Genomic DNA, 27,450 nt, shown 5'->3' with positions numbered 1-27,450 from the left:
ATTTTAAACACTAAGCACTTGAAGTTCTTCCAAAAACTTATATAAATAGGTGTATATTTACATTATGCAAAAGAAACTCTAGTACTATAAACCTATTTTGTACTGCCATTAAATGGCAGAATACATAATGAAAATACAGAATAAATTTTAACTATGTTAGTCATATTTTAAAGACAAATATACTTAATAATTATGAAAAATTTGGCTAGCTATTGAAATTATGACTAAATACTAAAACAAGGACTTAGCCATCTTTAAATGGTTTAAAAACAAGGAATTCTCCCTTCACTTATTAATCTACACACTTAAATTCCTTTATGTTAAGGTTTAATTATGATATTTATGTTGCCTTCTTCCTCTTGGTACAGACCATGTAAATGGACACTGCACAAGTCCCACTTCTCAGAGCTGCAGTTCTGGAAAACGACTTTCCAGTGCTGATGTTTCAAAAATAAATCGCTGGGGTCCTGGAAGACCACCATTTCGAAAAGCACAGTCAGCTGCTTGCATGGAGATTTCTTTGCCAGTTACAACAGAAGGTAGGTTAGACATACAAATTTTTGTGGATACAATTGAAATTTGACATACCACGGGAATTAGGAGCTGGGGGATAAGGGATTGTGGTCACATATAAAAGATATGAAGAGCTGGTCAACTCTAGACAACGAGCAACTGAGAACCTGGTCGGGCTGGAGCCATGAATCCCAAATTCATTCCTCACTACCCCTCTTTCATCTCTAAAACCAGAATGCTTCTGTTTATGGGTAGGTTTCCATCTCCTCCCTACAAAGTGAGACTATGTATTAATCTGTTCTGTATACTCCTACTTTCTTTCCATCTCAACGGTAAGCCTCTTGGTATCTCTATCTGTAAACAGTTATTTATTGTCTTGTAACCTTTGTTTCCTCAACTATTAAAGAGAATGTGACCAAGAAAAAGGCAAGACATTCTAGTTTGCAATCTTCTTATGTTTTAAAAAGAGGATTGTTTGTTTATTTACGGAATTAGCGTTGAGGGCAGGAAGTAAAGTACATGAGTCAGAAGGCCTAGATTAAGAAAGATTTAAAAAAAAAAAAAAAAAAAGAGGAATCCTGTAACTGCTGCAGGTGGCTCAGTGGTAAAGAATCCACCTGCCAATGCAGGAGACATAGGTTCGATTCCTGGACCGGGAAGATCCCCTGGAGGTGAATATGGCAACCCACTCTAGTATTCTTGCCAGGAAAATCCCATGGACAGAGGATCCTGGTGGGCTAGAGTCCATAAGGTCACACAGAGTCAGACAAGACTGAGCACACATACAACTTCTGCTGCTGCCTTGCTGATAAAAAGCTTTGGGACTAGAAATAGAAAAAAAAAGTAATCTTAGGAACATGCTATGGTAATTCTGTGCTATAAAGTAATTCACCATTTGTGTGTGTACTCAGTCACTGAGTCATGTCTGACATCGCAACCCCATGGACTATAGCCCTCCAGGCTCCTCTGTCCATGGAATTTTCCACATAAGAATACTGGAGTGGGTTGCCATTTCTTCTTCTAGAGGATCTTCCTGACCCTGTCTCTTGCATCTCCTGCATTGGCAAGCGGATTCTTCGCCACTGCGTCACCTGGGAAGCCCAATTCACCATTTACCACTCCTCAAAAAATTTGATAGTAATGATCTGTATTATTCAAATTTTTAAAATAAAATTTTAAGGCACTTCCCTGGCAGTCAAATGGTTCAGACCCTGCACTTGCACTGCAGGGGACATGGAATCTGATTCCTGGTCAGGGAACTAAGTTTCCACATATAGAAGTGGCGTGGTCAAAATTTTTTTTAAAAAAGGGAATTCTTAGCTTTTTAACATTCTACCATATTAAGTCTGGTCCATGGACATGCATATGATCTTCTTTCACAGGTGTCTATGAGTAGCAGCCTTGAATGTTGATGAACCATGAATGGAAAATTTTTGAAACATTAGCTAGGAATGTAACAATGTAAGGAAAGTGTAAAGGTTGTCAAGGAATTAGTAGTTTCAGTCACTGGATTGAGCTGGGAATTTTGAGTTTTAGACATTTCTAACGTGTTGATTCAGGGAAAATTAACTCTATATCTCTATCTCCAAATCTGTAAAATATATAGTTTATATCTGTGCTCCCTCTCAGATCTAAATTCTATTAAAAAGTTATTTTATAAACTTGCTGAAGGATAGAGAAGGGGGAAAATTAGAAATATTTTGGTTTGTAGAAAAAAGAATAGTCTGAGGAACTTTAATATTTAACTTTATTGTATATTATTTTATTATATATTATTATCTTTTTATAAAAATGAGTCATGATTTCCTATCAAAATGGAAAGGAGAGGGAAGGCAGTAGAAAGAATATGAGGAACTTGTACTCTGGTGTGATTATAAGAAAAATACAACTTTCCTATATCATTTACCTGAGGTGGTGAGTTTCTGCTTGTTGGAGTGTACACCATGTGTAAAAGTTGATGAGCAGGGGAACTTGAAGCCACCTGTTTCCTTTTCATTGGCTGAAGCCCTCTCAGAAAGATTACCACACTCTCAGTGGGGTGGCATTGTGTACAGCTCTGTATTTAGTCCTTGGCAAAGCCAAAACTGGATTTAGATTCAAGGTAGGCAGCTTGTAACTAGTTCAGGGAGATAACATTTGTTCAATGTTATATAAATAGTTATAATTTAAATTATATAAATATAAAAATTATATAAAATTATATAAAATAAAAAATTATATAAAAGTTACAATTGAAATTACTTCAAATATAGCAAAATTAAAGGAATGTATTTACCACAGAACATACCTGACCCTTCAGGTAAGTAGCCACAATGTTGTCAGTATATGGGAATTGTCAAGAAGTCATTAGGAATACTTTCAGTAATTGAGAGAACAGAGAGAAGCATAATTAAAACTGTACTAGAGATTATTGTAATCTTAACTATTTAGACTAAACATATTTTTTCTAAATTAGAGAATTTCAACTAACTTGTGAGGTAAGGTAGAGGAAAAACACAAAACAAAACAGTGGACTGCAGTTCTGCAGATTCCAGCTCTGCCTAAGTTTATGATTTACACTTCTGGACTTCTCTTCATCTTCAAAATAAGCTGGTGAACTGGATAAACTGCCTTCCAGATCAGTTAACAAAGAATCAAATTCTACTTCTCCCTCATCATTTTGGTTTTCATTTACTAAGTCTGACTTCACTTGTTCTGGAAACACACTAAAACTTAATTTTTGGTTTTTAAATTTCCATAGAAAGTCGAGAAAATTCCTATAATCGTTCTAGAAGCTCTAGCATCTCCAGCATTGACAAAGATTCTAAAGAAGCGATTACAGCACTATACTTCATGGAGTCCTTTGCTCGGAAAAATGACTCTACTATCTCCCCTTGTTTGTTCGTTGGAACTAGTCTGGGAATGGTGTTAATCATCTCCCTAAACCTACCTTCAGCAGATGAACAAAGATTTACAGAGCCAGTCATGGTATTGCCAAGTGGTAAGAGTTTTCATTTATTCCTTCACTGCTACTTTTTCAAATTTATATAAATGTATTGTAAAACATTTAACTTGTTTTCATCTGGAGCAAAGATTTAAGTATTCTGGATGTTAGGAACTATTGAGAACTTTATAAATCATATACTATCCCAACTATTGCAGTTTACCTCCCTGCAAGGCAAAAATTGTCAACCATTTCTATGGTAGTAATCTGTGCAATTCCCAGCCTAAACGATGCCTTGGGAAATAAGTTTCTGAAAAGCATTTAAGAAAGTCTTAAGGCAAAAGTTTAAAATTTTTAATGAATTGAAGCATTTCTCCAATGTTCCATGCCAGATAAGAGCCAATGAGTGTTTTACATCATCCCTGAAGAACTCAGATGATTAAACTAGAAGCATTCTGACTTGAGCTGGCTTTCTAAATTCTTTGATAATCTCTTCATCTTGTTTTGAAGCCACGCCTCAAAATTTCTTCCATTTTATCCTAGTACCTAGAGAATTTGACCCCAGTTATGAGTACTGCTGCTAAAGTATATGTTGTATTCTCTTCCTACTTTTTCCCTCTTGAAGAGGTGTGATTCCTTCTGTTATTCCTTTGAGTATTTTAAAATTTATTCTTATCAATAACTTTTACTCTTTTCCATATATGAAAAATCTATCTGAAAAACATTTCTAAAGTAAAAATAATTTTATTAATATATAGAATGAGGGATTTTTTTAAAAGAACACATATGGTATGATAGGTTAGATAGACTTGTGTTTTCTTTGTTAACTGGTATGCTAAATTCATACACATGGATTGTTACTGTGGGAAGAATATTCAGCTCTCTACTAGTGAGGCAAATTCAGATAAATATATTGTGTGTATGTGGCCTAAACAACACGGGTTTATCTTCTCACACTTCTGGAGGCTGGAGGACCAAGATTAAAGTGCTGGCAGGCCTGGTTTCTCCTGCGGCCTCTCTCCTTGGCTTGCAGTTGGCCTCGCTCTCACCATATTCTCACCTGTCTCTCTATGTACCTCTGGTGTTCCCCTGTGTATCCTACTGTCTTAGGAAGACATTTGGATGAGGGCCACCCTATCAGCCTCATTTTAGCTTAATCACCTCTTTAAAGGCTTTGTCTCAAATATGATCACATTCTGAGGAACTGGGGTGTGGGCCTTTAATGCATGAATTTGATAAGGGGAGGAGGGGAAAAGATCCCACCCATAAAATGCACTGTATTTTAAAAGTTACTCATTAGCACCACTATACTTTAATTGTAAACATATTTCACAGTAAGAAAATGTCTTTTACTGTATTCCTAATTTTAAGGAAATATGAATAATTCTCTTATAATGGTTGAGAGAGAGCCAGATCAGTAACGTCATAATGATTTTTTAAGTTTTAGTTCAATCCATTTTTTAACTCAATAAATTTTTATACAGATTGGATATCTAATACATGGCACGTATTCCTCAAATATTTAAAGGTAAAAATCAAATCCCGGTATACACAAGCGTACAACTGTGAGTGAAAGACAATTTTCTAGTAAGAGATAATCTAAAAAATATGGTTTTCTATGCCACAAGCATAGAAATAAACAAGTCTCTGGAACTAATTTAATGAATCAGAACCACAGGAAAGGTCTTCAACATTCTTAGCAAATAGACTTGAAATGATGGCAAAAGACAAAGTGAGTATAGATTTAATTTAATAGTTGGGCATCTGGTTCATAAATATTTGCAAACCTCCTTAAAGAGAGATAATGGGAAGCTATCTTCTCCAAGTTTCTATGTCAGCCTTCTTTCAAGACTTTGGTTATTATATCAGCATCATTTTATCATTTTAACAATTGTACCACACAAACACAAGGTGCTAATAACAGAGGAAAGGACAAAGAGGGCATATGGGAACTCTCTCTACCATATGCTCAATTTTCTATAAAACACAAGACTGCTCTAAAAAAAATTAAGTCTATGAACTTAAAAAAGCAGAAAACAGTCCAGGTTCAGATTTGTTTTATAGTTAACTACTGAAAGAGAAAAAGCCCAATTGGAAGGCATAATTTATGACAATAAAAAGAAAAAGGATGGAGTTCCACAGAGAAGACAGAAAGCCAATTCAGATTTAAAGTAAAAAACTCATCCTCTCCTCCCTCACATCCCACTTCCTGACTCCGTCTTCACCTTCTTCCCAGTATCTACTCTACATCACATCCCTGTTCCACTCGTCTCTGTCCTATTGTAGTGCTCTAGATTATGGGAACCATTTTAAAAGGTGTGGAATTAGAGGCATTTCCCTCTTTCATAACCAGAGCTAAAGTGGGTGATGAGCTTTCAGGCCCTGAATGGGTTTTCCTGTCAAAACATTGTTAAATTACCTTTTATCAGATGGCCTAGAAAAATTTATCTGAGTTTAGCAATTTCCTGAAAATACAATCCATTTTGAAATTTATTCATCCATTTTTTCAACATATGTTTCCCAAGCTCATACTAATTAACTAGGCACTGGGCATGCAATGGTGATCAGGACACAGAATGATTTTTATTCTCAGATTATTTGCAAGGAAGAACAAAAGTAACCAGAAAATGACAATAAGGGAAGTAAACAATACTGTGGCAGGATGGGAGGGGGGATTTGGGGAAGACCTCTCTCACAAAGCATCTGTCTGAGGTGGGAACAGGTTTAGAAGGGAGCTCTGCACAGTACTGATATTTAAGAGAAATTCAGGAAAGCATAAAAAACCTAGAGGTAGCACAGTTGAGTCAGTTCTAATGAGATGGAAGAACTAAGAGCCTATTATACAGAGTGAAGTAAGTCAGAAAAAGAAAAACAAGTATCATATTAACGCATATGTATGGAATCTAAAAAGATGATACTGATGAACCTATTTGCAGGGCAGCAATGGAGACACAGAACAGACTTGTGGACACAGTGGGGAAGGAGAGAATGGGACAAATTGAAAGAGTAGCATGGAAACGTACCCAATACTGTGTATAAAGTAGAGAGCCAGTGGGAACGTGCCATAGGACACAGGGAGCTCAAACCATTGCTCTGTGACAACCTAGAGAGGTAGGATGGGGTGGGACATGGGAGGGAGGCTCTAGAGGGAGGTGAAATATTTATACCTATGGCTGATTCATGTTGATGTATGGCAGAAACCAACACAATATTGTAAAGCAATTATCCTCTAATTAAAAATAAACAGATTTTTAAAAGGAGACCAAAAAAAGAAAAACAACAATCTAAGGGGTAAAAAAGAGCATGAAATAGCTAAAACTTAGAGCTATAATGGTGCTGAGGCTGGAAAAACAGGCAGAGGAATAGAGGACCTTAAGACCACGATAAGGAGCTGGAAGAGACTTCCTAGATCTCTGGGGGTTTTTTTGTTGTTGTGTACAAAGATTGTGATATGGTATGCTTTTTTTCTCTAAAATACTGGTGGTTAAATTTTGTAATTGTAAAAAAAAAAATTGTAATTGTAAAAACTCCAAATACAGAGGAAGGTAAGTGAAAATTCTGCCACGAGCAAACTCTCCCCCTTGTCTGTCCCATCTCCACCTACCATAATTCTGCCCTTGGGAATTTTACTCTCCAACAGTAATTCTGTGAGAAATTTGCTGAGATTCTAACTTTAAAGCTCCTTTATTGAAGTATAATTGACATACAAAAAAATACATATTTATTGTATGCAACCTGATGAGTCTGGAGATAAGTAAACATCCATGAAACTATACACAACCTATGCCATAAACATATTCATCACTTCCAACAGCTTCTTCCCCCTGTAATTTTGAGACTCATTTTAAATTTTATTTCATTTCTATGTAATGCTTTGTGCTACCTGCTAACAAATTATTCTGTAATTATCAATTCTGCCACATGAAGTGCCTATCACTGATTTGTAAAAGAAATTATTTTCATGCTTCAATATCAAACTCAAACTCATGATTAAACTGAAGATTCTCCATAATAAATTCATTCTCTTTACCCCTGAACCGTTTCTTCTTTCTATTCTTCCTGTTTCTGTTAATAGTTCCACAATACTACCTAAATGACTTCCATCACTTCCATTTCTTTTATGATTCCTTTTACTTACTGCCCCTGTACTGGTCTTAATTCCAGTATTGTCTTCATCTCCTGATTTTTATGCACCATATTCTCATACCTTCACTTACCCATAGAAGCAGTTTTTTGGAAATCAGTGATCTCTATAAGCTCAGCCTTGTTCTACCTCTTTAATCTGATTTCCTGCTACTTTCCAGCACCAGTTCCCTGGTCCAGCCAGTCTTATTTCTTCTCTTCCCATTTCTCTTTGCCACCTATCAATCATCTATCATTGTTAGATGTCATATGAGCTTTTATATTTGTTGTCAAAATTTGGAAAAGTTTCTTGGGAGCTATAGGATTTGAAAGAATTCAAATTTTCTACAGACTAGCTTTTAGCTCCATCCATTTTAAATTTGAAATCTTGTTTGTTCAACATTATTTATTTCCATTGTTGACATAATATATAATTTGTAATGCTCTTCAGCCCTGCACTTTCATATCAGATTAATGAGGAGTTGTATCACGGTAGTAGTAGTTTTCCTGGGAGCCATCGCTATACCTAGGACAGCAGTAACCTAGACAGGGTAGTGACAGTGAATCATCTGTTAATAAGTAAACCTACTAAACTCAAACTAAATGCATCTCCATCTTTTTTCCTCTTTTCGTATACTGAGGATATGACTCTAACTTACTAATTCAGTTTTTGATTATGTATTATATAAGCTTAGATATGTTTTCACATGTATATTCTCAACACTGTAAAAGTATACCAGATTATCTTCTTACCTTTTTAAACTTATTTTTCTTACCATATTCTTGTTTTGTCCTTTGCCTGCTGACAGAATATCTCATAGACTTACCCTCTACTCTAGACTTCCTAGCTTACTCCCTATGTCAGTCTTACTTGCCAGCATTTAATTCCTTTAAAATCCAACTATCTGATGAATAACAATTAACTTATGCAGATGTACAAATGAGCAAATGTGCTATCTCTCAAGATATAATATGAAGCCAGTTAATAGGCTTTGTCTGGAAATCAATTAGTTAAAATCAGAAGGATATGGTTTTTAATCTCAAATCTACACCTTGATGAGAAATTTCATCACCTGATTTCTATGCATCATATTCACTTAGGGCCTTTCCATATAAGACGTATATATTTTAAACATATTTGTGAAATTCATACATTATTTCTTACAAACTTCATTAAAAACAGATACAATATAAAAATATAGTTCAAATGTAATGATTGTATTTGACTGAACAAGTAAAATCACAGCCTAATACAGAAAACAAACATACTCTCCACTTGCACCAGCTCTATTTGTTGTTTACAGTTCTTATTACTAGTTGTACTGAATGTGTTTATAGCAATTCTATTTTTCCCAAAGTAAATATACTGTCACTTGAAACTGCTGAGTATAAAGTATGAAATCTGAGTCTTTAACAGCTAGACACATGGAAGCTATTAAGATTTTTAGATATTAAAAAAGCAAAATAAAATGCTCTCCAAAAACAAATGAAATCTCACATACCATTTTGTCACATGTTACTGTCATGAATTCAAACTTTTGCCGGAATTTCTTCTTTTATGGAGAGATTAAAAGAACATATCTCTTTGTCAAAATAGAATGATCTAGATATATAGTTCTTAATACAGTAGGATAACCTAGAAGAAATGGATAAACTCCTAATGACACACAAATATCAAGACTGAATCATGAGGAAATAGAAACTGAATAGACTTTTAACTAAAAGGATATTTGATCAGTAATAATAATAAAAACTCTAAACAAAGAAAAACCCACTTCTCTTTTTTAAAGGACTTTTTTCACATTAACTTATCTTGGTTGTCTGGACAACAAATTCTCATCAACAATATGGAAATGTGAACTAAAGCACTAAATCACTGCATTTTAGAGTGACAGAACACCTAGAGATTTATTCCAGAAGCCATCACTTTAATCTGTGTCAGAACCACTTGAAGGGTTACAGCATAGATTGTAACACTCTGGCTCCATTCCCAGAGTTTCTAATTCAGTTGGCCTGGGGTGGAGTCTGAGAAATTGTTTAACAAGCCACAAGTGATACTAATATAAATGCAGTTTTTCGTGCTGGGATGAAAAAACAACAGCCCTCCCTCCTCCTGGGTTTTTCCTTTGTGTCTCCTTCTGCTTTACTTTCACATAATTACGACACTCACACCACTTCTGACACCAGATAAGTGGAGGCCTTCTCCATAAACAAGTCTCTGAGATACCAGCTGAGAATTCCAGAGTTTGACTAAATTTGGACACTGTCCACATGGAGGTGGTCCCACAGGGTAACGGTTCTGTAACCCCCTTCAGATGCCAATACCAAGTCAAGTCAAGGTTGTCACCTATTCTTCTGACCAAGAAGACCTGAGGCTTCCACAGCCCCCTCCTCTAGTTCAATCAGTTTTCTAGAGCCACTCACAGAACCTCAGAAAAACTTTTACTTACTGTTTAGCAGTTTCTTATAACAGGGTATAGCTGAACATCTGATGGAAGAGATGCATTGGGCAAGGAATGTAGGGAGGTACATGAAGCTACCACTTCCATGCCTTCTCCAGGAGTGTCACTCTCCCCACACCACTACCTGCTCCTTAACCCAGAAGCTCTTCAAACCACCACCACCCCACTTTGGGGCTTTTATATGGTTTCCTTACACAGATGTGATTAATTAAACCGATGGTGATGGAATTCAATCTCCAGCTTGTCTCTCTGCCCCAGCGGTGGGGGTAAGGCTAAAAGTGTTAACCTTCTAATCACCTGGTTGGCTCCCCTGGCAACCAGCCCCCAACCTTAGGTGAGACTCCAGAATCACCTTATTAATGTAATGAAAGGCACCTGTATTGTTCTTGTCAGGCAATTCCAAGGATTTTAGGAGCACTGTACCAGAAACAGGGATAAAGACCAAATACATATGTATCATAAATCATAACATCATGCATACATAATATGATTAATCACAATCCTGGTTCATAAGTTTAATTCTACTTCCCAGGTGGCCCAATGGTAAAGAATCAGCCTGCCAGTGAAAGAGATACAGGAGACATAGGTTTGATCCCTCAGTCGGGACAATCCCCTGGAGAAGGAAATGGCAACCCACTTCAGTATTCTTGCCTGGAAAATCCTTTGGACAGAGGAGCATGACAGGCTACCGTCCATGAAAGAGTAGGACATGTCCGAGTGACTGCACACACACAAATATACACTTTATTTCTATACCTGTGTAGCTGAATATGGCTGGAGAAAAATAATCAGACTAAGTAGTCTCATTTTGAAATAAATCATCAACAACCTCTGGTGGGTTCCTCTGTTGCTGGGGAGTCACATTATAATACTTTAGTCTTCTCTCCACCCTTAACAGTTACCTACTTTCTCCACTCTCCTCAGAGCTCTAACACCTTCTCCACTGTTTTCAATCTCAGTAATGAACATATCTTCTTTCATTGAGAAAATAATCAGATGAGAATATCAGCAGCTGCCACCATCACCAAGGTTGCTACCTTCTTTTCTGTTATTGTGACTAAACTGTGTAAACTCCTGACTTGGTGAACATCTCCACTTATACACTAGATTCTATTCCCTTTCACCTACATGAGAAGGTCAATCCAGCAATTTTTCCTTTTTCCTTTATATATTTATCTACTAAATCAGCATACAAACATGCTGTTATTTCTCCCATTAAAAGAGAAAAACCCTCCTTGAATCTATGCTCCAACAATGCCCCATTTCACTTTTTTTGTCTTTAGTGCAAGATTCCTTGAAATATTCAAGGAATATTATTGTTATATTCACTATTTTCAGTTTTATTCTCCCATTCTCTTGAGTGCATTCTGATCAAACTTTCTCTCACACCAATCAACAAAAGCCTCTACATAGGTCATCACTGATATCACTGCTAAATTCAATTCTCAAATCACATCTCACCTGAAATATCAGCAACATATTGCACAGCTTACCATTATCCCTACCTTACAACATTTCACTTTTCATTTAGATTCCAGGATACATTATTTACCCAATTTTCTCCCTACCTCTATAGCTATTCCTTCTCAGTCCCCTTCACTAGTTCCTCTACATTTCACTGGACTTAAAATCAGCATGCTCAAAGACAGACTCCTTGAATCTTTCCTGTTTTCTATTTATATCCAAGCCCTATATGAAATCGGCCTTACTCCTTTTTTTTTTTTTCAGCCTTACTACTTTAAATTCCACTCGTAATCTCGTGGGTCATATATTTACATGTATAGTCTGGGTCCATCCCCAAATTCCTGGTACAGGTATCCAGTTATTTGACAGCCACTTGGATCTAATAGGGCTTCCCTGGTGGCTCAGACGGTAAAGAATCTGCCTGCAATGCAGGAGACCCACAATCAATTCCTGGGTCAAGAAGATCCCCTGGAGAAGGGAATGGCAACCCACTCCAATATTCTTGCCTAGAGAATCCCATAGAAAGAAGCCTGGCTGGCTACAGTCCATGGACTCGCAGAGTTGAACAGGACTGAGCAACTTACACTTTCACGTTTCACTTTTGGATCTAATAAGTATCTCAAACCTATGTCCCAAACTGAGTTCCTAATATTCCTTTCTTCCATAGTCTTTCTGTATCTATTAATGACAATTCCATCCTTCCAGTTTCTCAAGTCAAAATAAATACTTGCTGATTGAATGATTAAGATTTTAGTGGGAAAGACCAATAATTTGGAAAACTAGGGTAAGGCATACTTCTAGCCAGTAAGACCTCTTTTAAGAGGAAAATCCTCATTACTTACCTGTGAATTATTTACTGTAGACTGAACTGTTAACATTTTGTTACAGAAGTTCTTAAATTTAAGCTTCCTGTAATGTGTATTTCTAAAATAGTAATAGTAAGGTTGTAATTCTGACTTGCTTAAGCCTTTTTTTTTTTTTTAAGTTAGAAAAGACTAAAGACAGAGTCATATGATTAATAATACAGTGGTGGGATTCTCAGGTGGCTCAGTGGTACCAGAGCAGGAGCCACAGGAGACTTGGGTTCAATCCCCGGGTCAGGAAGATCCTCTGGAAGAGGAAATGGCAACCCACTCCAATATTCTTGCCTGGGAAATCCCATGAACATAGCCTCGCGGACTACAGTCCATGGGGTTGCAAAGAGTCAGACACGACTAAGCACACACGCAAACATGTACAGGGAAAACTTAAACCTTGTATAAAACTAATGAAAAGAATAGAATCAGGGCATTTATTATCACAAATTAGGAAACAAAGCAGATATTTGGGCAAGGCAACTTATTAAGAAACAGTCTTTTTGATACTGACAGCTTTGTAAGCATCAGGCGTTAAGTAAAATGGCTTCCAAAATGTAGATTTCTTGTTTTTTTAACCTACTTTAGGCTATCTCTAAATTGAGGGTGTTAATAACTTCAAGAAGTTCTCCATGGTGTGCAGCAATGGAAATATGGGAGCTTTTTTTGGGGGGGTGGGGATAGAAGAATCACTCCTAGATGAATATTAATTAAATCATTCGCCATAGCCCTTGGCAGATATTTTTCTTCTTGGTAGGTCTTTCACACCTTGACCCTCAGATTAAAGCACCTGAGCCCCTGCTCCCTTATCCCTGTCAGACATCTACAGGCTTCTTGGTTTTAAAAGTGGGTTTAAAAACACAACTGAGATGTTAAAGCATCTAAACATGTTATTTTGAATTTCATAAATTTTATAATTTAATAAATTTTTAATACTTTATATTTTCTAAATGGAATGTGCTTGTATAATACCCTTTCCAAGTCTCTGGTGCATGTACTCTTGAGGTATGTCAGCCTGGGATAGCTTCCTTACTCTCTACATGCGTGCTCGGTCACTTGATCATGTCCACCTCTTCGCAACCCCATGGACTGTAGCCCTCCAGGCTCATCTGTGGAATTTTCCAGGCAAGGATACTGGAGTGAGTTTCCATGCCCTCTTCCATTACTCTCTACACGATGTCAAAGAACAAAGAAAAGAAAAGGCTGCTCAGGCACTGCTTAGGGAAGAGTCTGGAAGTGTCCAAAGGTCAATCTATCCCAAGTTACCTCCTAAGCCTTTGCAGTATCCAATCTCTGGGACTGGTAAAAAATCGCCCCTAGGTAATAATCTGGCATGGATGATCAACCTTGGAGGATCCAGGTGAGTAAACCGTTTTTCTGTATAAAAGATGCATAAGCCTGAGTAAACACCAAATTCAGTTTGTTTTTTTAAAAATACAATCAAAATTGCTAGCATGAACTGGATATTTAAATTTCATGAAGCATTCTGAGTATTCATTTTCAGAAGAAGAAAAATAGTATTTTCCAGTGAATAAGTCTATAAAGAAATGGAATCAGATGGCATGATTATCTTTTCAGTTGAAGTTATTCAGTAAATTAAAATTGTAAATTTTCTGAAATTTGATTTTTTTTTTTTTTTTAAAAAGTATTTTAACAAATACTGTATAGTATAGTGAAGGGATACTGGATTAGGAATTAGTAAACTTGAGTTCCAGTCCAGGCTCAGCCACTAATTTGGTATGTGTCTTGGCCCAAAACTCATCATCTTTCTGGATCTGTTTTCTTATTAACATAATGAAAGGATTTGGTGAGTTGATGTCTTAGACTCCTTTTAGCATTTACCCGTTATGATTCCAAGTTATTGCAGCTGATAAATTTACAAATCTACTGATTTATGTGTAATATGGCAATATTATGACATTATAAATATAAATTATCATAATATTAAAAAAAATTTATCACCCATAGATGAATAGCACCTGTTTTAGAAAGAATTTCATGTGCCAGTGATATGGAATTGTTTTTATAGGTACATTCCTCTCATTGAAAGGAGCTGTCCTAACATTCTCCTGTATGGACCGAACTGGTGGGTTAATGCAACCACCATATGAAGTTTGGAGGGATCCAAACAACATAGATGAAAATGAGAAATCTTGGAGAAGGAAACTGGTCATGAACTGCCCCTCTCCATCCCAAGAAATAGGAGATCATCAGTACACAATAATCTGCTCAGAAAAACAAGCTAAAGTCTTCTCACTGCCTTCTCAGACTTGCCTCTATGTTCATAACATCACAGAAACATCTTTTATACTGCAAGCAGATGTGGTGGTCATGTGTAACAGTGCCTGCTTGGCATGCTTTTGTGCCAATGGGCATATCATGATAATGAGGTATGTGCTGTCTTTATAAATTATCTGGTAATCATAACAGTGCAAACAAGGTACAATTATAAAAAATATATGCGTTACATGCAAGATATTATTAAGAAGCCATCTGAGATCATTGTTTCATTATGTTTGTGAATGTTTTCTTGCTCAACAATTTGAGGAGAGTTTGAGTTTATTTCAGGTTTTGTTTGTTTGCTAAAAATGCTTTGCATTGTGAATGAAATATATATGTTAACTGCCATCAAGGAATCTAAGGAAAGAGTGATTCTCCAGTCATTCACACATTCATTCAACAAACATTTATTGAGCACCTATCTCCCAGATGCTATGTTAGGCACAGGATATATGAAGACAAATAAACCACAAGGAAAAGAAATGAACTGTTACCTTTACTATGTTTCATAGCACACACAAGAATTTTCTATACAGAATTTAAGTTTATCCTTACAATTTCTCTAGGACATAGGAAATCAAGTATTATCTGCTTCCTCTATTTTACATATGTTAATAAATTTGCCTGAGGTTGCAAGTCTAGGAAAAAGTGAGATCAACACTGAACAGTATACTAAAAATCATCCCTATATTTTAACCTGCTGTAGGCTACACATTAAGAAATACACATGGAGGAAGAGTTTGGGGTGGACTTTTGAACTGAAGTTATAGCTATATTGAAGGCTAGGTAGAAACAGATGTGAGGGAAATTTTCTGAACGTAAAACTGATTGGTTGTGAAAGATAATGGAGGTCGTTAAATCTCAGGGTAAGAAGAGAACTTAAAGGTGAAAATTTTTTGTCATGAACTTCAATAATAGTGATGTCATTAATAGATAAGAAAGTCAAAATAAGAAAGTCTTATTTTGGAGAAAATAAGTCTGAGAATGAATACTTGGAATATGAGGTGCTTATATGCCAGCTTGAAGAAGTTTAGCAAGCAATTTACGGTCTAGATTCTTAAAAAACAGAGGTGGGAGATTCAGCTCTGGAAATCATCTATGTAAATCATTAGTGAAAGTTTGGCAGTGAATGAAATCATTGAAGATTGTATTAAAAAAGAGGAGAAAGAGACTGATCTGGGGACAAAAATTGAGGGAGTGAGATGCATATGTCTACATCTATATAGTGGCAGAAAGAAAGGAAATCCAGCAAAGGAGACAGAAGCAGTCATCAGAGAGCTAGAAAAAGGATCACAGTAACATAACTTCATGAAAAGGATAGAAGAGTATCAAAAAAAAAAAAGGACAGAAGTCTACCAGAACGATGATCAAGAGTTAGAACAGAAAGATCAAAGAACTTGGGTACAAGAACATTTGAGAAAACAAATCTTAGGAGTACAGTGAAGAGAAGAATAAATTTCAAGGGAGGCAAGAATAGAGGCACTGGCATAGATCAGGAATTGACACACTATACCCCCACACAATATCCACTCTACCCTCCACCCAATATGATACTGTATAGCCTGCAAGCTAAGAATGGTTTTTACATTTTCAAATTGTTGAAAAAAGCAGAGAAGAATATTTCATGATATGTGGAAAGTATATGAAATTCACATCTCAATGTTCATAAAGGTTTGGGGAACACAACCACACCACTTACTTATATATTGCCTATAGTGTGTACACAACAGGCAAGAGTTGAGTAGCTGCACCCAAGACCACATGGCCTACAAACCCTAAAATATTTACTATCTGACTAAAAAAGTTTGCCAACTCCTGAGACAGAGTATTCTTTTGGGAAATTTTGGTAAAAAGATGAGAGATAGGAAAGTAGTTCAGGAGTGAAACTGGGATTTTGAGAGTGTTTTTATTGTTATAGGGGAGCCATGAGTAGCTTTATAAGCCAAAGAAAGGTAGTAAGTGGAGGAGGCAGTTTTGAAAAAATAAAAATAAAAACAATCATTTACAGTCTGCTCATTCTCTTATACGTTTCTTATTCTTTATCTGATTTCTTTTCTCAAATTCTTTTTAGAGATTTCTGAAGAGGGCCATTTCAGTCTTGTTTGAAAATAATGACTTAACTCCTAGACACACCTTAGAAGGGGAAAAAAAATGAGTGTACACTCCCCCAAGCTCACATTTAGTCACTCAAAATTTTTCTTTTAAATTCAAAGACATTACAATGTTGTCACAATTAAAATCTTAGCTTGATAGTGATTTTAGCTTGATAGTAATAGTGAGAATCCCAGAAAAAGATCTACTTCTGCTTCACTGACCATGCTAAAGCCTTTGACTGTGTGGATCACAACAAACTGTGGAAAATTCTTCAAAAGATGGGAATACCAGACCACCTTACCTGCCTCCTGAGAAACCTGTATGCTGGTCAAGAAGCAACAGTTAGAACCAGACATGGACTAGCAGATTGGTTCAAAATTGTGAAAGGAGTACGTCAAGGCGGTGTATTGTCACCCTGCTTACATGCAGAGTACATCATGATAAATGCCACGCTCAGTGAAGCACAAGCTGGAATCAAGACTGCGAGGAGAAATATCAACAATCTCAGATATGCAGATGATAATGGCAGAGAGTGAAGAGGAACTAAAGAGCCTCTTGATGAAGGTGAAAGAGGAGAGTAAAAAAACTAGCTTAAAACTCAACATTCAAAAAACTAAGATCATAGCACCCAGTGCCATCACTTCATGGAAAATAGATGGGGAAAAATGGGAACAGTGGCAGATTTTATTTTTTTGGGCTCCAAAATCACTGTGGACAGTGACTGCAGCTATGAAATTAAAAGATGCTTGCTCGGTGGAAGAAAAGCTATGACAAATCTAGACAGTATATTAAAAAGCAGAGACATCACTTTGCTGACAAAGGTCTGTATAGTCAAAGCTACGGTTTTTCCAGTAGTCATGTATGGATGTGAAAGTTGGACCATAAAGAAGTCTGAGTGCCTTAGAATTGATGCTTTTGAACTGTGGTGCTGGAGAGGACTCTTGAGAGTCCCTTGGACAGCAGGGATATCAACACAGGCAGTCCTAAAGGAAATCAATGCTGAATATTCATTGGAAGGACTGATGCTGAAGCTGAAGCTCCCGTATTTTGACCACCCAGTGCAAAGAGCCGACTCATTGAAAAAGATGCTGATGCTGGGAAAGACTGAGGGCAGGAGGAGAAGGAGGCGACAGGATGAGATGGTTGGATGGCATCACTGGCTCAGTAGACATGAGTCTGAGCAAACTCCGGGAGATAGTGAAGGACAGGGAGCCTGGCGTGCTGCAGTCCAGCAGGTTGCAGAGAGTCAGAAACAACTGAGTGACTGAACAGCAACAAAACAGCCAATCAGTAAGACACCTGAGATGTAGCATTCATGTGGATGTGCAAATTCTGATCTACTGTTTATAACTAATTCTGTAAGTCCCAGTCATTAATCACACCTTCAGTATAGGTGCCATAAGTCAGAGGTGATTTTCATTTTCTGTGTATAGAGGAAGTAAAGGAATGGGGAGGAAAGCCCCTCCATTCCCAGGCATAGTGAACTAGGTGCACATCAGTGTGTAACCTCAGACCCAGGAATTCTGCCTTAAAAAGAGACAATGGACCAAGTATGCAGGCAGCCACTTGCTAGTTGCAGTGTTTCTGCCATAATAAAAGATTACCACAGTAGGAACCTGTGAAATTCTGCACAAAGCATTTTGAAATTGCTGGCCAGTGCATTTAATCCAACCTTCAAGGACATCTGCTAAGTAATCTGTGTGGATTAAAATAGAACTGTACCATAATTTTTTGTGAAAATGATTTTACATGAAGTTCTAGTTTACTACCATTGAGACTTCATAAAAAGAAACCACCATAAAATAGTGGTATAAAATTAGTTTTATGTAAAGTTCACTATATTTTATCTACAGAAATTGAAAGCTTCTAACACTTGATATTGAGATGTGGATTTCGTTCTTTCCATTCAGCCTACCTAGTCTTCGCCCAATGTTAGATGTGAATTATTTGCCACTGACAGACATGCGGATAGCACGGACATTCTGTTTTACCAATGAAGGACAGGCATTATACCTCGTCTCTCCTACTGAAATTCAGCGGTTAACATACAGCCAAGAGATGTGTGATAATCTACAGGTAGGTCATTTATGAATAAATACTGAACGTGGTTGTACAAAGAGAATGAGAGCGATGTCTAAAAGCTCAAATATTATTAGGCTAGACAATCAACATGCCTGCCCTAGAACATGTTTTGAATATATGTTCACCCTGGTGATGCTACCAAGTTCTAGTGTGGTTCCAGATATACACAGGAAAAAAAAATAAGAAAAAAGGGGATGTGGGAGAATGTGGAGATCATATATATCAATGGTTGTTCTGTTTCTTTTATTATTTTGCCTACAATTCAGAGTTAATAGACTTAAAAAAAAAAAAAAGAAACCTTAATTGTAGGCCATACAAAATAAATATATACCCTATAGGTTAGAAATGGGCATTTGTCTTTGATCATAGCAGTAAGCAGAGCTTAGAAACAAAATACATATAAAAGAATAAATAAAATCTTGGATAAGTAAATGTCACAAAATTTTAAAAGACATCCTAGGGATTTAATTGGTTTCTCTCCCTAATTTAGAGAAAAGAAGACTAAAATTCACTACAATATAGAGGTTCAGAGTATAAGCTCTGAACTATTTAAGTTGCATTTTGCCTACTCGTATCACTTAGATTAAGTAAAATAGCCAACTTGTATGTTCTACCTTGAAGCATTACTGTGAGAATTAATTAGAATTCATGTAAAGCACTGAGAAGAGTGCCTGGAACATACTAAGTTTTAAAAATAAATAATAATAAATGTTATTCAACATATACTTAAGTTTTTTATATGCCTATTACTTGGCTGGGCTGTAGGAGTACCATCACAAACAAGATACCAGTCCCTACCTGCTAGTGTGGAGGGAGAGAGAAATAGATAACTGCAATATTCTGGAAAATGGCTGTCTGTAAATGGCTGTGCCAGTGCTGGAGAGACATGTTACGAGCGGACTGGGTTAATGGACCAAAAGGGAAGGGGTACTTAGAAAAAGGTTGTGAAGGATGAATAGGAGCTGTCCATAGGGAATAGATGGCTGGAGGTGGGAAAGGTAATAATATTCTTGACAGAGCAGAGGCATGTGAAAGCCCCAAGGTTCAGCAAACTGCTAACAAAGTACAGAGTTGGGAAGTGGAGACAGTGAAGGAGTGCTGATGGAGACTTAGTCAAGAATAGAGCTTGGAACACCTTGTAAACTCCTTAAGAAATCTGGCATTTATCCCCAGGACAATAGGAAGTCATTGAAAAGGTTTAGCTAATTTGTTTATTAAAACTAATATTCTGGTTGCAGTATGACAATTTGTTTTGAAGAGTTCAGGCTAAAAGTAGGGAGAACAATTTGGAGGCATTATTTTTTAAATAATTAAGGCCAGAAATAATAGTGGCTTGAAATAAGACAGCCAACAGTGATAGAGAAAATTACCATATTCAATGACTATAAACTGTGATCGGTTGGATTGGAGGGTTATTAGATAGAGGAGTGAAGAAAAGGAAGGAATTAATAATTATTCCTGTATTTCTGGGTTGGGGACCTAAGTAGATGGTGTAGCCATTTCCAAAGAGAAGGGATTTGGGAGGAAAAGCACAGGTCTAAGAGTAGAGGTGAGGGGGGGAGATGATGACAGGCATCCTGCAAGTTCACACACAAACTGATACTAGCTCACAGATCTGACTTTGGATTGAAACCTCCAAACCCATGGTTCTCAAATTGTAGTCTGCTTTAGAAAGACCAAGGGCTTCCCTGGTGGCTCAGATGGTGGTGGTCTGCCCACAATGTGGGAGGCCTGGGTTCGATCCCTGTGTTGGGAAGATCCCCTGGAGAAGGAACTGGCAACCCACTCCAGTATTCTTGTCTGAAGAATTCCATGGATGGAGGAGCCTGGCAGGCCACAGTCAGTGGGGTTGCAAGGAGTTGGATACAACTGAACAACTAACACACACAGAAAGACCAAAGCAAGTTAAAACATTTTATAGCAAGTTAAAAGTTAGAAAAAAGTTAGAACAAGTTAAAAATAAAGATAACTGGAGCATATCTATGTAAATTCTGATTAGTATCTGGAATAAAGCCTGTGGATTCTGTAATCAGGATTAATCTGTAAATTAATCATAGGGTGAATATTAGCTTCCTATGCTTTCTAAGTGTAGAAGGAAGAAGACAAGAGGTCAGAAAAGTGAATATTTTAGGATGTCAGTTCTTGGAAAAGGGAAAGGAAAGGAGGAAGCTGGAGGAAAAAGTGCCAGAGAGAGGGAATTGGAAGCTAAGCAAAAATTACCATGAAAACATGAGAACAGATTTTTTAGCCTTTTCATGATGTGCTGTAACCTGCCACCATGTTATCTTTTGATCTATTAATTTATTCTTAGTCTAATGCTCTTTTCTTTAAATTTGATATAGGACATGCTGGGAGATTTGTTTACTCCTATAGAAACACCGGAAGCTCAAAACAGAGGCTTTCTCAAGGGCCTGTTTGGTGGAAGTGGACAAACATTTGACAGAGAAGAGCTCTGTGAGTAAACTCCTGATTACAAACTGTATCAAAAAACAAATGACCTCTTTCTGGACGAGGACTTTGCTTCTATACCATGAAAATTATTTGTTTACCAAACATGAATAGAACTGGTCACTTTGTTTTAGAAATAGTTTAACTAAAAATAGTACATGTAATTCATACAAATAATGAGTAAGATAATAAATGTGTCATTTGCAGGTTGATAAGACCTGCAAGGCAAGGTGAAGGCACTTGGTTACTTAAATCTGAAAAAATGTTTTTGAATCTGCCTGCCTCTAACTACTTCTAGGAAACAAATTCTTTATTCAGAATTCAAGGTTTACCAATGGTACAGAATAAATCACTTAAAAAATATCTGCCAGAGACTCTGATGAACAATAATCAAAATGCAGTAAAAAGGAACATTCTCATAGAGAAATTAAGATTTTCCAGATTCTCTCACCCACTATGTGGTCTCTACAGATCAAAACTGCTTTTTCCTTGAATTTTTCACTATGAAAAATATCTAGGTGCTTCCATAAAATGAACTATTATTCAGCTATAAAAGGTAATGACATTTGATACCTGCTAAACATGGAAACATGTTTACCTTGAAAACATCATGCTAAATTAAAGAAGGAAGACAAAAAAGGCCACATATTGTATTATTCCTTTTGTACAAAATGTTCAGAATAGACAAATCCATAGAGAAAGAAGTCAGTAGTTGCCAGGGACCAGGGCAAGGAGGGACTAATGGGTACAGAATTTCTTTGGAGGGGGGGGGTGATAAAAATGTTCTAAAATTAGATAGTGGTGATAGTTGCACAACTCTGAGAATCAGTTAAAAACTACTTAACTGTACACTTACAAAGGGTGGGTTAATGAATTCCCTGGAGGTACAATGGTTAGGACTAGGAGCTTTCACTGCTGTTGTCAGGGTTTGATCCCTGGTCCAGACCTAATATCCCACAAGCTATGCACCACAGCTAAAAAATTGTTTTAAAAAGATGAGGGGGGGGGGCGGGGGGGGAGGGGTAATGGTTGTGGTGATGGGGTGGGGGTGGTAGCGGCAATGAATTTTATATTTGAATTATATCTCAATAAGGCTCTTATTCTTAAAAAACTTAATCTAGATTCCACTCCTAATGTTAGATCCTGGGGACTGCTCACTAAATTTTTTATAAGATCTATTTTTCAATTTTTAAAAGTTCAGTTCAGTTCATTTGCTCAGTCCTGTCTGACTCTTTGCAACCCCATGAATTGCAGCATGCCAGGCCTCCCTGTCCATCACCAACTCCCGGAGCCTACCCAAACTCATGTTCATTGAGTCACTGCTGCCATCCAACCACCTCATCCTCTGTCATCCCCTTCTCCTCCTGCCCTCAATCTTTCCCAGCATCAGGGTCTTTTCCAATGAGTCAGCTCTTCACATCAGGTGGCCAAAGTACTGGAGTTTCAGCTTCAACATCAGTCATCCCAATGAACACCCAGGACTGATCTCCTTTAGGATGGACTGGTTGGATCTCCTTGCTGTCCAAGGGACTCCCAAAAGTCTTCTCCAACACCACAGCTCAAAAGCATCAATTCTTCTGCACTCAGCTTTCTTTATAGTCCAACTCTCACATCCATACATGACTACTGGAAAAACCATAGCTTTGATTAGACAGACCTTTGTTGGTAAAGTAATGTCTCTGCTTTTTAATATGCTGTCTAGGCTGGTCATAACTTTCCTTCCAAGGAGTAAGCATCTTTTAATTTCATGGCTGCAGTCACCATCTGCAGTGATTTTGGAGCCCAAAAAAATAAAGTCAGCCACTGTTTCCCCATCTATTTGCCATGAAGTGACAGGACTGGATGCCATGATCTTAGTTTTCTGAATGTTGAGCTTTAAGCCAACTTTTTCACTTCCCTCTTTCATCAAGAGGCTCTTTAGTTCTTCTTCACTTTCTGCCATAAGGGTGGTGTCATCTGCATATCTGAGGTTATTGATATTTCTCCCAGCAATCTTGATTCCAGATCGTGCTTCACCAAACATTTCTCATAATGTACTCTGCGTATAAGTTAAATAAACAGGGTGACAATATACAGCCTTGACGTACTCCTTTTCCTATTTGGAACCAGTCTGTTGGTCCATGTCCAGTTCTAACTGTTGCTTCCTACCTGCATACAGGTTTCTCAAGAGGCAGGTCAGGTGGTCTGGTATTCCCATCTCTTTCAGAATTTTCCAGTTTGTTGTGATCCACACAGTCAAAGACTTTGGCATAGTCAATAAAGCAGAAATAGATGTTTTTCTGGAACTCTCTTGCTTTTTCGATGATCCAACAGACGTTGGCAATTTGATCTCTGGTTCCTCTGCCTTTTCTAAAACCAGCTTGAACATCTGGAAGTTCATGGTTCACATCTTGCTGAAGCCTGGCTTTGAGAATTTTGAGCATTACTACTAGTGTGTGAGATGAGTGCAATTGTGCAGTAGTTTGAGCATTCTTTGGCATTGCATTTCTTGGGGATTGGAATGAAAACTGACCTTTTCCAGTCCTGTGGCCACTGCTGAGTTTTCCAAATTTGCTGGCATATTGAGTGCAGCATTTTCACAGCATCATCTTTTAGGATTTGAAATATATTGTTCAACTGGAATTCCATCACCCCCACTAGCTTTGTTCGTAGTGATGCTTCCGAAGGCCCACTTGACTTCACATTCCAGGATGTCTGCTTTAGGTGAGTGATCACACCATTGTGATCATCTGGGTCGTGAAGATCTTTTTTTGTACATTTCTGTGTATTCTTGCCACCTCTTCTCAATATCTTCTGCTTTGTCAGGTCCATACCATTTCTGTCCTTTACTGTGCCCATCTTTGCATGAAATATTCCCTTGGTACCTTTAATTTTCTTGAAGAGATCTCTAGTCTTTCCCATTCTATTGTTTTCCTGTATTTCTTTGCATTGATCGCTGAGGAAGGCTTTCTTTTTTTTTTCTTTTTTTTTTTTTTTTTTTTGAGGAAGGCTTTCTTATCTCTCCTTGCAGTTCTTTGCAACTCTGCATTCAAATGGGTATATCTTTTCCAAAGTTACTTCATTAAAATTAAGTAAAACTGAGTTTTATAAATGATGGGGAAATTTTTAATTTTTTAGAAAGTATGAAAGTATGAAACAAAGTTTCAACGTATGTGTATTAATGCCCATAATGCATATATACCCCATTTTCTAGTATATACACAGACACACAAACACACACACACTCAGATTTAAAAAAACAAAAAACAACTGAGGGCTACAAAGACTGATAGGAAGATGAACATGGAAGATTTGAAATGCCCAGCTGGGCAGAAATTTAAATAAATCATAAAGCCTGAAATTGGAACAGATATGGAACTAATATGGGTTAAATATGAGATCACAATAATATTGAGTATACTAATGCAGTAATGTCAAGAAATGTAATTATGTCATACTGTATGGACCCCTCCCCCACATACACAATAAAACATGGTAACAATATCGCAGTCTCTTTCATAGGCATTTTTTTGGGGTATATGCTAACATTTCCAAATACATATATAACTATGATCGGAACAAATATGTCTCTCCGTGAGAATTATGACAATAAAATTCAATATAAGTACTTTGTTTGGTCATAAGCCTGACTATACTTACTTGAATTACTGAAAAAGTGTTTTAAATTGCTATTGCTTGAACTCCCAGTTGGGGAAGCTTCCGCAGGAAAAGCATCACGCAGCCTCGCACAGCACATTCCTGGACCAGGTGGTATAGAAGGGATGAAAGGCGCTGCTGGAGGGGTGATGGGAGAGCTAACTCGTGCACGGATCGCACTTGATGAGAGAGGACAGAGGCTAGGAGAGCTGGAGGAGAAAACTGCAGGCATGATGACCAGTGCAGAGGCATTTTCCAAACATGCACACGAGGTAAGCTGTCTATGTAAATATAGGCATCTTCATCCAGTAATAACTTTAAACATTTAGGTTCTGCACAAGAGAGCCTAAACAAAGATGCCACTCTAAGTAATCATGTGTGACAGCCAAGGTAATTGGGACCTTGCTGTATGTATAATAGTTCTCCTTGGATTGGGGAGGAAAAAAGTGTTGTTTTTTTTTAAGTATTATATTAATACTTCTTTACCTTAGAAGATGGCTTTAAAGAAAATTATCTATTGGTTCTGATACACCCAGTGTATCAGAATCTAAAGAGGTACTTAGGTTTATTATACGATCCCCGGCAAGAAGGTGTGAGGGGCAGCAGAGGCTGAATTCACACATTCCTTTTTGTCTCAATCATTAAAAATCATTTCCTCTCAGGGAAATCTTTAGAGCTTGACTGCAGTTCAAAAATATGTCTATAGTTTATTTCACAATATAAAGGTCGTTTTAGAAGTTTTGAGGTTTTGGTATGTATGATGTGCTCAACATGAGCTTGGATTAGCACTTTTAAATATTTTTTAACATCTTATGTGACTATTTTTTCTTTGCAGTTAATGCTGAAATATAAGGATAAGAAATGGTACCAATTCTAAACTTCTAAAGAAGCTATGACTGCTTTGAGAAACCATTATTCAGGGAAACCAAATTTATTCCCAGCATCAATATTCAACTGCTAGAAGCCAGTTTCTTCTACAAAATGTTCCATTATAGTCCATCTGAAGTTATCATAAGGGAGACTTATCAGAGACATTGTGCAACCCAAGGCTGGAATCCAGGTTAAAATCCCAAGATATGGCTGAATTTGCCTTTTCCCACATGGAATGGAGCTATCATCTTGGCATGTTGTTTGCTAAGGATTTACATTTAGGAACTACGGGGAGTCCTTCTGATTTGAAAAAATCCTGTACAAACAAAAAGCATTAATGCACTTAATGAAAACAATTGCATGATAAATTAACATCTTAAGAGGAAAAGAAAAAAGCATGTTGTGACAGAAGAAAAAAAAAGATTTATGGTAAACTATTTTTATAAATTGGGCCACACCTGACAATTAAAAAAAAAAAAATCTGTGTTAGAAGATATCAGTGCATTTCCAGTACATTTGCAATACCCAACTTACAAAGCAAACAAAACCAGAGTTTTCTTGTCATCTATAACTTTCATTATGTACTAGGACATTATTGAATTCTTATGTCAAGAGTCTGATTAACATTGTTCTCTCTCCATAATATTTTACATTATTCACAGTTCTCAGTCATAATCAAATATAGCCAGTACAGTAAATTATTCCTAACACAATTATTTCCATCACCTTCAGAACAAGTTGCTATTTTCAGTCACAACCAATGCAGGGTGGGGTCACCTTGAAGCATATTTTCAGCTTGGCTTATACTCTGCAGGGGAGTTGACAATAGGTTTGGGGAAACTAGACTTACAAGAACAATGCTGTTAGCTTTGAGAACTGATTTCACACACTCTGGTTTCAGTTTCTAAAGTGATATATTTTTAATGCTCCATTTGTATCCTTGTCTGCCAATTACACAGTATATTACTGTTCAGTCTCCATGGGGTCTTCAATTCAAAGGTGCTCTTGCAGCCTGATACTCACAGACCAAACTGGTCATTCTCTAGTCTGATTCAGTAAAACCTCAGTTAATGTTTTAGGAAAGAGATTCTGACATTTCTGATTAATAAGGGCTTTCATTAGAAATTGCTTTTTGGTTCAATATTTATTACCAGGTTATAAAATGTGGTGATGTTTTTGCTAGCTTGGGTTTAGTCACCATTATGGATGACAGAAATACATAGAGAATGTAATGATAGAGAATGTAATGATACAAAATCAACACTTTTGTCACTTGATAGGCTAAATAACATAAGCTACAGGATTATGTCAATAGATAATAAACACCTATTCCTTATTAAAAACTCTTTTAAAAGTGGAATAAAGAATATCCTTAATATGATAAAAGATATCTATCATAATACAGACGTAGTAGAGGCCAACAAGACAAGACACCTGCTAGCATTATTTAACATGATTCTGGAAGTCAGGTCATAGGAAATGAATATATGCAGACTTTGGGACCCATCCAGTAATATGTATGTTGTTCTTTCAAAAAGAATCTTTTTAAAGAAAATTAATGGGTTCAGCTCATTGAATTTTGGTTACTCAAGTTCTTAATAGACTTACATTGTGTTTCTTCAGAATTCACCATTTTCCTTAAGTCCAGGATCTTTTAGTAGCCAAAAATAGTATTTCTGCTTTTTTTTTTTTTAGTTTTTAA

The 27,450-nt window shown here is 36.9% G+C and overlaps 1 protein-coding gene across 1 annotated transcript in view; it reads left to right on the top strand.

Moving 5' to 3' along the window:
* Positions 1–26,853, top strand: part of STXBP5L (syntaxin binding protein 5L) — a 355,378-nt gene extending 328,525 nt beyond the window's left edge. The window contains exons 22-28 of the mRNA XM_061167943.1: positions 369–539; positions 3,254–3,493; positions 14,368–14,728; positions 18,623–18,788; positions 21,137–21,248; positions 24,930–25,150; positions 25,714–26,853. Of these exons, the coding sequence (XP_061023926.1) occupies positions 369–539; positions 3,254–3,493; positions 14,368–14,728; positions 18,623–18,788; positions 21,137–21,248; positions 24,930–25,150; positions 25,714–25,755 (1,313 nt within the window). The 3' untranslated portion in view covers positions 25,756–26,853. The remainder of the gene's footprint in view (positions 1–368; positions 540–3,253; positions 3,494–14,367; positions 14,729–18,622; positions 18,789–21,136; positions 21,249–24,929; positions 25,151–25,713) is intronic.
* Positions 26,854–27,450: the final 597 nt, after the last annotated feature.

The sequence above is a fragment of the Dama dama genome, chromosome 19 (assembly GCF_033118175.1).
Source record: "Dama dama isolate Ldn47 chromosome 19, ASM3311817v1, whole genome shotgun sequence".
In the NCBI taxonomy this organism is placed as follows: domain Eukaryota; kingdom Metazoa; phylum Chordata; class Mammalia; order Artiodactyla; family Cervidae; genus Dama; species Dama dama.
The sequence above is the reverse complement of the archived record's forward strand: the minus strand, read 5'-3'. Positions and strand labels throughout refer to the sequence as shown.